A 12,928-nucleotide genomic window follows, 5' to 3' on the forward strand; every position below is an offset into this window, starting at 1 on the left:
TCAGTTACCTATCAATGATATAATTGATTTTTTTTCCAACCTGAACAGATAAGGAGTTGCACTAGCCATCACAGCCCGAAAAGCTGCCGGAGGGCATTGCTCAACATGCTGCTTAATTCACCCCTGGGGAAGTCAGCAGGCTGGAAAGGTGCAGGGCACCGAGCGCTTTCCTCCAGCATCATCTGCAGCCCAAGGAGCAATGGCACATCCCGCCAGCCTCCTCCCGACCTGCCCCCTGAATCCAGAGATCTCATGCAAAGGCGACCCCACTGTGGGAGCTCATGCTGGTTTCTTGCAGGGCACTGTGCCGGGGTGGGGACAACCTGGGTACCCCGAGGTGTCACAGACCCGCTGCCCAGCCTGCAGCAACCAGCTCGACCGCACAGCAGCACCGGCCGGATCTGGCCTTATGCACATGTCTTGGAGATGGCTTTCCTGTCACCAGTGGTGATGCTTTACTGTCAGCTGGGTGTTAGCAGGAATCATCCCTCCAAACCAGAGGGCTGGGGTTCTCTTGCACCCTACAGCATGGTCCTCTAGCCAGGACGCAGCTCTCCCCCCACCGACGGCCGGGGGGCACCGACGTCCTGCCTCCTGCCCTGTGCAGCCCACGCCATTTGGTAGGAAGCTAGCGCTTGGCTGGGAGCCCTGCAGACCTGGGCGCAGCCGGCTCCGCGATGCTCCGATGGCACTCCCCAGCACCACGGCTGCTCTGCGGCTCCGGCCACCGTGCCCCAGCGGCGGGCGGGATGTCTCCATCTGTCACTGGGGCTGTGGCACTTCAGGACCTCGCAGACAACAGCTGCCGTGCCAGGAGGGAGAGAGCCCCTTCAAATCACAAGCATCTTTGATAACCACAAGAAAGGTCTGAGAACCGAGAGGCAAAGCAGTTGCAGCTTAGAGGCAAAGCGTGTTTTGAAGTGAACTCTAGCGCAGCAGTCGCTCCATGCAGGATGTGACCTTGGAGCCCGCACCCAGCACACACATCCCCGGCGCGGCACGCTCCCTCTGATGCTGCGCCAGCAGCCGGGCACTGCCGAGCAGCCCATGCCCAGAGAGGAGGAGGACTCCAAACAGCGAGTGAACATAAGGGGAGAAAAGCTGAACAGAAGTTAAAAGCTTGTTTCCCTCTGCAAGGAAAGCTCTTAAAGAAATCAAAGCACTTCAAATGCTCTGACTCAAGTGACAAAAACAATTTAGACAACAAAAGGCTCCCGGTTTGCTCTTCCTCTCCTGAACTGGGCTCACTGAACAGATCTATTTAAATGATAATTTGTGGGGGAGAAACCCCCTCCAAACTCTTTGAATTGGATTTTCTCTTTCTTAAATTAATGCGTAGTGCTCTAATGGAGACTGGAATTAAGGAGATGGTGGTGGCCGCAGTGGCTCCAGCCTCGCCAGGCAGTGCAGAGGCACCCGGACAGGAGGCAGCTGATGGGGGGCACGTCGCCCGGCGCTGCCCGGCCCCACGGCGCAGCCCCGCTCTGGCAGCAGCTGAGCCCGGCCGTGGGCGCGCGCTGTGCCCGCGCGGCACCTCGCAGCGCGGAGCCCTGGTCCAGGGGGTGCCGGGGGCCTCGCGGGGGGTCGGCGGGACAGCTAGGACTCCTCGCCGTCCTCCTCGCCCCTGCGCCCAGCGTACAGCGCTGCCAGCTGCCGGAAACGCGGCCCCCAGCCCCCCAGGTAGGAGAAGTCCTGCTCGGAGCCGCTGGACCAGGTGTTGATGGAGCTCAGGGAGGGCACGGGGGAGTCCGAGCCCTCGAAGGCGTAGGTCTGGAACGAGTCGTAGGGCGGCACGGAGAGGTCCTTGTCCGCCTGCTCCACCTTCCTGCAGATGTAGTCTCTGAACACGGAGAAGTCCAGGTCTGGGCTCTGCACCCACTGTGGGAGGGCATGGAGCTCTGAGGCTGGGTTTCCACTCAGGCCCCCCTCTCCCGGCCCCCCACCCCCGTCGCCACCTTTGATTTCACTGAAGTCATAGAGACTGCGCAGGGCTGACATGTCATAGGCCTCTGTGTCCTGCTCGCCACCCCCTTCGTCATTGTATTTGATGACATTGTCCCTCATGTCCTCATCATCCTCGGATGTCAGGTGGCTTTTGTGGTGTCTCTTCAGCGTGAGGATCAGAAGGACCAGCACTGGGAAAGGAAGAGACGGTCAGATGGGTGCAGGAGCTTGTGCAAGCCACGCTCGCTCCCGTGGGGCCGAGGACAGCCCGTGCCTGGCGGCAGGGCGCAGAGGCACAGCACCCTTTGGCACGGGGAGCCCTGCAGCCCAGACCGCCGGTGGGCCAGGCTCATCAGGTACCAGCTGCGCTGTGTCACTGGCTTGGAGAGCGGTTTGCCCGGGCTCCAGTGCAGACCAGGAATTTCCTTTCCCAAGCACCGCGACCGCTGAGACAGGAGGGACAGATGGATGAATGCACGGCTGGACAGACAAACGGATGGATTCTGCAGAAGATGAGTAGGAAAAGCGGGGTGCATAAATCACAGCAGCAGCCAAATGTTGGGAGGGTGAATGTGGAGCAGATGGCACAGAGCCTGAGCAACGAGCTGCAGCTGTGTCCTGGATCATCATCCATTCATCCCATCACCTTTAAAGCACCGATGTGCACTTTATTCATTTGGGCAATTAGGCAGAAATTTGTTTGCGCTGCGTTGGAAAATGAAACCAGTGTAAAGTGCACCCTGTGGGAAAGGGTTTTCTAAACGGAGACACAGCAGGAGACGGGGAGCAGAGGTGTGCCAAGGAGAGGAGACTTCACTGAAGAAGGCGCTGGCTTCCGCAGATGTCCAGACAGCCCTCGGGAGCCAGCTGTGAGCCAGCGTTCAGCAGCAGCGTCCATCAGCTGCCCTAGGCTAAACCTGAGGGCACCTCAGCACCCCGCTCTCAGAGCCCCCTCCCGTGTGTACACGAGCCCACGCTTCCCCTGCACCTTCTCGCTGTGCTGTGGCAGCCCATCACAAACTTGTGCCAGGGTGTCAGCGGCAGCCAGCAGCATTCCCGGGGTGCAGGTCCTGACCTGGGAAATGCCCTGCTTTGCGTGCGCCCCAGCCCTGTGTCCTGCCCACGTGCTCACGCACGCTTGGATGCTGACCCTCCCAGCGCTCCAAGGCAAGGGCACAACCACGTGCTCCACGCCTGAGGTAAGCGCACAGCCGTGCACCCCACGCCTGCCTCCGCTGGCCACCACGCTGGGATGCACACACGCCCCATCTGCAGCGAGATGCCTGCTGTGGGCACAGCAGCAGCTCTCGGCTCCCGCCCATCCAGGCGGGGAGCAAGCCAGCAGCTCTCCGGCCTCCACCGGTCTGCAGCACGCCTGTCTCCACGCAGGGAGACCTGCACTGGCTGCCCTGCTGAGCCCAGCGCGTGGGAGCTGGGGCAAGCGTGGGAGCTTCCTCGGTGGTGCCTCGCTGGCAGGGGCTGAGCTTCCTGCCCCCACGCTGCAGCTACCAGCAAGGAGAGGGGTGCCAGAGGAGCCTGCACCGTGCCCGCAGCAATTGCCTGAGCTCGTTTGTGTGATGCTGGATAGAGAGGAGACGGGACAGGACAGGAGGAGGCCGGGGGACAGACGGGCACTCACCAACCAGAATGAGGATGCACACCAGCAGCGCGATGAGGGCGCCGGGGCTTAGCGTAGCTGACACGACGTAGGCTGTGCTGTTGCAGGACTGGATGGCCCCGTTGCTGTCACAGCCACAGATGCGGATGGTCAGAGTCCCGGTGCTGCTGAGGGCTGGGGGGCCGCTGTCCACCACCAAAATCGGGAGCAAGTACACATCCTGCTCCTGGCGATTGAAGCCCATTCTCTGCGTGTGCACCGCAGCCGTGTTGTCTGCAGGGAACAAGCAAACCCACAGCAAAGTCACTCCCATAGCACGGCCAGCAGGATTCCTCCACGCTCAAGATGAACAGTGGTTGTTTGTGTGCCAACTCCAGCAACCACCCAAAGACGGGACGGGTCCTCCCTCCTCTCCATCACAGGGGAGCAGGGAGCCAGCTCGTGGCTCCGCTGCACCGCAGCCCCTCAGCAGCCTGAGGAGGTGGCCAGCTCTGCTCCAGCACATGCCCCTTCTCCGGGCACCTCGGGGCCAGCCTGGCATTTCACCCACCAGCGGCGCCCAGGGCACAGGGAACCCAACATGAGAGCAGCAGCATGCAGGTGTCTGAGCCATGCTGACAAACAAAGCAGTCGGAGCAGAGAGAAGGAAAAAACCTTCCAGAAGACCCTCTGAGAGTGGCACTGAGCAGGAATCAGGATGCAAATCAGTTGCTGACACGGAGACCAGAGCGGACGGGTGTCTGCAGGTGGCACTGAGCCTGCAAGAGCAGTTACTGCTTCCAAACCCGAGAGCTGCGCGTGAAAGGTCCTGCCTCAGCCAGAGGGTCGAATAACCCTAGGATGCTCTGTAGCTTCTGAAAGAGGAGGCAGAGCTCCTTGCAAGCCTCCAAGCTGAGCCAGCCGTCCTTCTCCCCATCTGCTCCAACTCTCTGTTTCAGGGGCTCAGCTGGCACAGCATAAACCGTTACAATCCCATCAACACAGCCACTTCATGGGCCCCTCCAGGACCCCAGTGCCAGAGATGAACCCAAGCAGCAGCTGCACCCAGACAACCCGGAGCAGGGAGGGTAGGAACAGGGACTGCAAATCAGCTCAGCTCCCCGCTCGTGTGTGCTACGCCTTGCCAGCCAGCAGCAGAGTGGGCAGGAAGGGATTGAACAGTAGCTGAACCATTGTGGCCAGATGTCAGAAGTCACTGCCGACTGTCTGCAGTCTTTATCTAATAAAACGCAGATTGACCCGCTCACAGCAAGGTGCTGCTGTCTACAGACTCTCTCCTCATTGCACCTGATTTATGGTGGACTGGCCCCTTTCTGTATCAATCAGCTCTTCGATTGGAAAAGTCATCTATTCTAATTCTGGTTCTTGGGCTGCCTGCCATCACGGAAATTGCCGTATGGATCGGGTGCTGCATGGGAGCACACGGGGCACGGCGGGGACAGGAGGTGAGCCAAGAGCAGAGCAGCAGGGCAGGCACACGCTGAGCCGCGGGACAGGGAAGATCCGCCAGCCAGATGGGAAGTGGGGCAGACCCCAGAGGTGCCGTGCAGCAGCCGGGGCAGAGCGCTGAGCCCATCACCCACCCAACTGCTCAGGGCTGGGGGCAGCACAGCTTGGGCAGAACCTGGCAGGATCCCAGTGCTGAGCCCTCCTCGCCCAGTTCTGCCAGCGCAAGAGGCACAGACGACCTGCCCACGGGACTGCTGCAACCACCGCAGCAAAGGCCACGCAGGGGCAAGGCTGGCCTCTGCTTCGGGACAGCCTGGAAGAGGAGGAGCTGGGGCAATCTGTACCCCCCGTGCTGACATGTGTGCGCAGGCGAAGCCGCTCAGCATGGGATGGAGCTAAGCACGGCTTGGTGCAGCAAGAGCGAGGAAGACGGCCTGTCTGTGCCTAGAGGGGAGGCAGCAGTGCACGGGATTGTGCCCAGAACAGCGCTCAGCTGCCATGGTGCTGCTCCTGATACCAAACTGCTGCTCCTGATCATCAGGTTTCTGGACTCAGCCCACCAGAGGTTTCTGTATGGCCAGAATACAGCCATACTGCTGGAGAGAGCCGAGCCTTTGGTACCCTAGCTGGGGAGAGCTGGGTAAAGGAGTAGGGGAGAAAGTAATCTCTTCCAGTTCACCTGAGAGCACGGGTCTGCCTTGAAGAGCTCGACACGGGAAAGACAAGGACACCAGAGAGAAGACCACGCCAGCAACATTTGGAGGCTGCACTGAATGCCCCAAGGGTGATATTCAAAACCAGATCTTGTTCACGCACATAGAACTGTGCTGCAGGTCGCTAGAAAAAAAACCCTCTTCCTTTGGATGTAGCATCTTTTATCCATTAAAGGAGTTTTCCAGGTAACCTCACTCATCCCTGCTTGCGGCAGCAGACTTCAGGCAGGCAACATCCTCAGGAGCACAGAGCAGGAGACAGCAATAAGGCAAATGCTTGTACGAGTCGATGTGGACAGTTAACCTCAGAAAGGGAGGTACTGAATGAAATGTCAGCACTCCACCCGCAAGGCTGCGGTGCCCAGCACCGACCCATACTCCGAATCAGATGTGATCCAAGTGCTGCAGTGTCACCAGCCTGCGGAGGGGACTGACCACAGCGGAGAGCACGATCTTTCTGCACCACAGACATTGTCTGGCTTTCCTGTTCACGAGGCAGGGAGCATGGGACCTCTGCCTGGGCAACCACCTGGTCCTGCAGGACACATGCCACCGCAGCTGAGACTCCTGGGGCAGCACGTGGCACCAGCACAGAGGCAACTGGGCAGAGCTGTCAGGAGGAGCAGGGAAGCCCCAGCCCCCTGAGCGGCAGGGAGGCTGAAGCAAGTGTGGCAGCGGAGTCTGCTGAGAAGGTGCCTGTTGCCTACCAAGGATGAGCTAGGAAAAAAAATTATTGTTATGCTAATCATTTGCACAAGGGTAACAAGATCTCATTTGGTGCTGCTTCCTCAGCTTGCTGTAGCATAGCGGGGAAATATAAATAACATTAATGGCACCATCTCAGCAAGAGGCCAGGACTAACTCATAGCTAGCCCAGCTAAACATAAGCCTCGGGCATCTGGATCCTGTGGAGATGAAGCCACAGGACAAACGGGACAGACCAGCTTGCTGTGAGCGAGCAGGGCTCTGGCCTTCGGCCCAGGAAGGTCACTTGCATTGGCACCACTGCACCAGCCAAGCAACCAGCTTCAGCTCGTGGTTGGATCCTGGCTCAGAGGATGCCCATGCACACATTCCTGGACCTCCACATGCTGCCCAGTCCATCCCTGACCCAGGTCCAATGAACTGTTGTGCTTGGGAGCTCTCCCAGCCGAGCATCCCTTTAGCCCTGAGTAAATGCAGACATGGCACCAGCTCCTCACCTCTCTGGAAATGCAGCAGAAAACTGGTGACTCCCTGTTTACAGCCAGCTCCGGCTCCTGTTAGGCACTTGCCACGAGGCACCCTGTATTTTTAGAAATAGTCTCTAGAGATCAAGGCGAAGTACATGTGCAAGTCACAGAGAGGCAGTCACTAACCTCAGCTCAGCTGAGACTGCTCAGACAGTGCATTGCACTGCTGAGCCCCTTCACACCTCCAAGTTCGGGAAGGAGAAATATTTTCACTGCTGGACCCACAACGTCAAAATAAAGCAGCCAGTACTTAAATAAAGTCTGCTCTGAGAAACCTCAGCTCAGGAAGGGGCTGAGGTCTTGCCCTCTAACCCAAAACTCAGTGCTAGGGAGAGACAAAAATCACAACTACAAAACACTATTTCAAACATCATGAAGCTACATTTTCTCTCTTGAACAGGGTGACACGAGCACTTCCTACAGGAGGCGGAGCCACAGAAATTTCACATCTACAGCTGTGACATTGCTCACCAAGGCTGGACAGCCAGACCCCAGTCTGGCAGAGACCAGCCCCCTCCAGGCACTGGGACAGCTGTTTACACCCCTGTTACTTGCAAACTTCTTCTGTGTTCCCTTCTGAGATACTGCAGAAAAAGCAGTGCTGCTGCCGTGCAGTGTAGTCTGTTTGACCATAGACATGAAGAAAATTTTTCCCAGATCTGGAAAAATGTATCCCAGAAAAAGCATCTAAAGCAACCTTCTACAAAACAATGTAATTGCTCTTGGTACAGTTGTTCCTTTACATGCAGCTGACCCAAGGCAGTTGCTTCAGGATCTGTGTCTTGGTGTAGATTTGTTTGTATCGGCACAGCCGGAGTCGTTGCAAAGAAAAGCCAGGCAGGCTTGGCCCTGCAGCCTCTCGTATCTCTTCCTCTTTAGCAGCTTTCTGCTAAGTCCATTTTTGGGGTCATGAAGTTGAGAAGCGGTGTTTCCTAGGAGGTGGTACAGAAACTTATGCAGACTTTAATCCACAGCTTTCCTGCACAGACAAGTTTGGATCTCCACACTTAAGTTTTCCTACCCAGTCCTCGCGAGGTTGTACTTTGTGCTACGGTCACACCATGTGTTCTCAGAAGCCCCAAGCCAAACCATTTACTATCATTGCTGCCTTGCTACACAAACTGACATTTTCTCTGCAGGTTTCCTATGCCACCCCCTCCCCGGCCACACAGCGATGTTATCCTGCTTTGCATCACATCACCTTGTGCGACAGACAGGAGACGGCTTCTCTGCCTGCTTGAGGAGCAAGTCACCAGACAAGGCAGAAACTAACGTGAGTTGGGTGCACAGGGACCCACCAATGCTGCCATAAGAGGGAAGTTTAGGAACGCAATATACTCTGGTGGTAGCATAACATCACTAGGAATAATAAAATAATTGTCTCTCAGGCTCCTTCTCCAAAGAGGCTTTTGTCAACTTCAAAGACAGAAATAATAAATCCTTCTCATAACTGAGTCTTGAACAGTGCTTAGGAGAGCAGAAGGGAGCGAGGAAGCAAGCTACCTCCAGTTTGGATTCTGATATCCCTGCTGTCTCCCACACTCCCAGGGCCCCACCAGCATCTGCCTGCCCCTTCCCCAGCAGCCGCTCTGCAGCCCGGGTGCCCCGGCACGCCGGCTCTGGGGCGCACACGGGGCTCCCGGCCGGGCCCGCAGCCACGCTGCTGCTGGAGCTTCCCCAAGGAGCAGACCCCCGGCTCCAGCCCCAGGCAGGTGCAGCTGCTGGGAGAAGTCACCCATTTTTCCCTTTTGCCTCTTCCCTCTCCCAAGTTCTCTGGGTGCTGGGCCACAGCACCACTGCGCTTCATTTGCCTTTTGCTCAGCCCCCATGGAGATTCAATGCTGTTTTGCAACCCCGCCGTCAGATCACCCTCTGTGCAGCTCGTGCTGAGAACAGCATCCCTGCGGGGCTGGGGTAGGCTTCCTCTATCCTGAGGCAATTGTCGAATCCTAACATTTTGCTTTTGATTGTTCTGATTTTCAGATCTTCTATCACCCATTACATGCTCTTAATGAGACCTGCAGAGAGTTCAGACATCTGCTTGCTTAGCCCTTGAGCTCTGGAGTCAGCAGCTCCATGTGTCACTCCATATTATGTAGCACCCCTTCCAGGTTGCTGGGCTCAGAAGCTTTCTAACATCCCTTCCAACACAATTAGCATTTCTTGGAGAACATGAATTCAGGCTTTAATTGCCTTTGATCATTCTGTAATCAATTTTCTCAGGCCAGAAAGACCCAGCAAAAGGCAAGTTAGGAGGCAGAGGATGGTGAATGCCTTTGGAATGGCACCAATTGGACCCGGGTGGGGACAGCTTTTCCAAGTCTACCTCTTCCTTTAGGCACTTCATTCGCTGGGCATCTTCCTTCTGGATCACAGCTGTTGTTACCACACATGACATTTATTCCTTGTCTGAAGAATTAGGAAGTGCTCGAGCACTCCCTTGGACAGAGCAAAAGCAAGGGAAGAGAGACACCACTAGGAAATGGCACTGTTTCCAAAAGCCTAGCTCCTGCAAACCCACTGTAATTCAGCTAACGGAGTCTCCTGCAGGGTCACCTTTTGCTCCCGTATCTCTGACCCGGAGCACCAGGGCGAGCAGCTCTGCGTGCTGCGGGGGCCGGCGCGCGGGGCCGTAGGTGCTCACCGCGGGCACCCCGCGGGGCCAGCCCCGCTCCCTGCAGCTCTGCCTGCTGCCGGGCCTGACCCAGCAGCGTCTGCGCAAGACGTGGTGTCGTGACTACCGTGGCGGTACCAGACCTGCCCTGTGACCACGGCCATATGCCCACTTACTAGCAGAGTGGAGCTAGCTCCACAGGCTCTTCCTCTGATGGACGCTGTCCCGTCAATCTCGCCGGGCTTTCCCTGAAGCCCTCGCAGGCTCCCTCCACGCAGCCCACGAGGAGCGCTGGAAGAGCCCGGGCAGTGCTCGGCGTCCTCTCCTGCGCTCCCCGGCTCGGCCCTGCTCCTGCCTCTGTGTCCGGGCTCTGCACTTCGCCCTCCCATGGCTCCCGCTCCCTCCCCAGCCTCCGGCGGGCTCAGCTTCGCCGGCGAGGTGCCTGCGCGAGCGGCTGCCCCCGCGCCCCCCAGCAGCCCACTAGGAGCCCCTGTGTGCCACAGCCCCCTCGGGCCCTCGGCAGCAGCTCGCCGCCGGCTGCAGCCGCCCGGGCTCCCCACCTACCAGCCCTGCCGCGGCCGGAGCTCTTGCCCGGCCCGATGGACTGTAACGGGAGCATTCCCCAGCCGACGCTCGTCCCAGCCGTGCTGAGGACAAGTCACCCTCCCGAGGTGGCTTTCTCCTGCCTTGCAGGAGCCGAGGGAAGTAGGGGCAAAGCAAAAGAGAGGAGGATTTAAGAGCTTAGCGAATCCATCTGTGCTGACATCCATCAGTGTCACTCCTTGGCTGCAAAAGCAATATTTATAAATCACGTTTCAAAACTGGCTACAAATTTGTACAAAGAAACAGATGGGCTGGTGGTAGCAGTTTGTCACCACTGAAATTTATATGGAGGAGTAGAGACAAGTGCAAGAGGGGTGAACACACTAGAGTGAGGCAAGGAGGGGGACAAAGAAGGATGCAGCAAGGGAACTCATGAGAGCAAGGGGCGAAGGTGAGCGCACCCAGAGCGCTCAATAGACTGGAGAAAGGGGGGAAGGTGGGAGAGATCAGAGGAAGGGAGATGGCACTAAAACACACACACGTTAGAAATGAGGGGTGCCTCCATCTGCACAGGCAGCCACCTCCTCTTGCTGTGGAAGACAGCATTGCTTGGCAATCGGGAGGGTCTCCAAACACCCTGGGAATAACCCTGCAGCAACAGCATTTGTTTTCCTGAGAGCAGAAGGCGGGAGGTGATGCCAGCTTTTACTCATTTTATGCAGTGTTGCACCACATGCAAAGTTTGTGGGATCATTTAGCACGGAGGATTACCCTGTGCAACGAGAGCCTCGTCCCACTCAAGAGAGCAGCCGCTCTGGAGGAGACGGCGGTGCACGAGCCTGTGTCCCAACCCTCCTGCAGTGCCAGCTCTTGGGTCGCTGCTGGTGACCCCCACCTGCACAAACGGGGGGCAGCACCGCTGCCCCCGCTGAGCTCCAGCCACCCCTGGCCGGGTCCCTCCCCCCAGACAGGCCGAGCAGCAGCGACGGCTCTGGGGCCGCAGCCCAGACACAGCCAACGTCCCGGCTCAGAGCTGGGAGCGCAGCCCCGGCCCCTCGGAGGGGGCTGGGGGGGGCTGGGCACTGGGGTGTAACTCAGCGCACTGGGGCACATTTTCATAAGGTCTTCCAGAGAAAGTGAAGGAAATTAATTGCTGGGTGCGGGACAAAGTCTTGCAGAGGATTAAAGCCCGCTTACATGGTAAGAAGCAAAGGTCTTGTGAACAGCTGCCCCGTGAGTGCAGGGGGAAGCACTTCGGTTGGGGACAGCTGCACTTTTTAGGACGTAAAGGACTGTATCAATCCTCCTACAATTATGTCTGAAGCCTTTTGCTGCAAGTTCCATTTTGACTATCCCTAATAATGCTGAACCAAACTGAGCAAGAAGGATCTTACATCAGCAGAAGGCTCCTCTGATAAGCTCAGAACTAACTCAATCAGACCCTTGACAGAGGAAGCTGTGAAAAACAGAGAAAAACATGGTTTAAAAAAAAAAAAAAAAACCAAAGAAGCATTTTAATGTGATCCACTGGCTTCCATCTGAGCTGGGCCCTTTGATAAGTAAGTGCACGTGTGGCTGGAGAAGATTCCAGTATCTGCAAGAGTCACTGCTGTACCTATCGTTGCAATCGGTACCTAAGTTCACCCAGAATACCAGCCCAAACCAGAAAGCAGCCCGATAACTACCTTTCTGTATTGTTATTGTCCACACAAACGCAGCCTAACCTTGCAGTCGGCAAAGCCAAACAGCAGCCAGGGCTCAGCCAGCAAAACCTGCATCACACCTCATCGGCTACAGCAGCAGGTGGGGATCGAGTCATGGGGAGCTGCTCAGCCCAGACGTGCCGAGAACCCCAGAGCTTCCCAGAGCAACAGATGGGCCCTGCCCGGCCGTGTTTCCCAAAGGGCAGGATGAGCCTCAGGGGATGCAGAGGAACCGTGCTCCTGAGCCACCACCCTTCGGGGAATCCAGCTCCGCTGGCCACATCCCAGGTAGCCCGCAACGGCCGAGGGCCGCTGCACAGCCCTGCTGCCTCCCAGGACTCCCGAGCTGCTCCCGTTTGTCGGGGGCACAGGGCCTGCCCACCTGCACGGCAGCCCCGGGATGACCCACACTCCAGGATTACCTTGGAGAGGGATAAATCATAACGCACAAAACATGAGCGTGTTTATCTGTAAATCCACATCATCTCCTTGCCTGCAGGCAGGTTGGAGGTTTCACATCAAGAAAGGGACCAAGAGCCCCGAAAACACTGAAGGCTAACCAGACAGCACAAGAAGAGATTTAGACCTGTCTGCAGCAGAGCACAAAGCTGACAGAGCCTCCCTGAGGGAACGCAAGCTGCTGGCTGACCAGTCCCACCATTTCAGGTTGGCAAGAAGCCTTTGCAGAGCGCTCAAAGCACCCTGAGCTCCATTCGGCACAGATGGACCCACAGCCCCATCTCCCTCCCATGGCCAGCCCAGAGGCTGCAGGACTGGGAAGGGTGCAGCAGGACTTACCCTTAATATCCAGCAGAGAAAAATGGTGGTTGTTGGTGGCTTCAGGTGCCAGTGTGAAGTAGAAACGATGGCCACTCTGGGGCTCATCACGGTCCACAACGCTTATTGTCTGGATCAGCTGTGGGGAGAAAGCAGAGGTGAGAATCAGTGCTGCCCCTCCCCACGGGCCCCTCTTGGGGGGTCCAGCCCATCAGAGCACCACGAGCTTCTGCCACAGCGGGGGATGAACCTTTGCCCCTGCAGACAGGCTTATCTGTAGGACATCAGCAAAGGGGCTCCCAGTGTGACAGCAGCTGCATGGGAAGACGTTCTGG

General features: G+C 57.4%; 1 protein-coding gene across 6 annotated transcripts in view; it reads right to left on the minus strand.

Moving 5' to 3' along the window:
- Nucleotides 1-36: 36 nt before the first annotated feature.
- The window catches only part of CDH22 (cadherin 22), a 125,338-nt gene continuing 112,446 nt past the window's right edge, over nt 37-12,928 (minus strand). For all 6 annotated transcript variants that reach the window (XM_033001002.2, XM_042801037.1, XM_033001000.2 and 3 more), the window contains 3 exons: nt 12,615-12,732; nt 3,584-3,835; nt 37-2,135 (listed from right to left, as the gene is read on the minus strand). In XM_033001002.2, the coding sequence (XP_032856893.2) occupies nt 1,597-2,135; nt 3,584-3,835; nt 12,615-12,732 (909 nt within the window). In that variant the 3' untranslated portion in view covers nt 37-1,596. The remainder of the gene's footprint in view (nt 2,136-3,583; nt 3,836-12,614; nt 12,733-12,928) is intronic.

Source organism: Tyto alba, unplaced genomic scaffold (assembly GCF_018691265.1).
Source record: "Tyto alba isolate M040663 unplaced genomic scaffold, T.alba_DEE_v4.0 Super-Scaffold_33, whole genome shotgun sequence".
NCBI classification, from domain to species: Eukaryota; Metazoa; Chordata; class Aves; order Strigiformes; family Tytonidae; genus Tyto; species Tyto alba.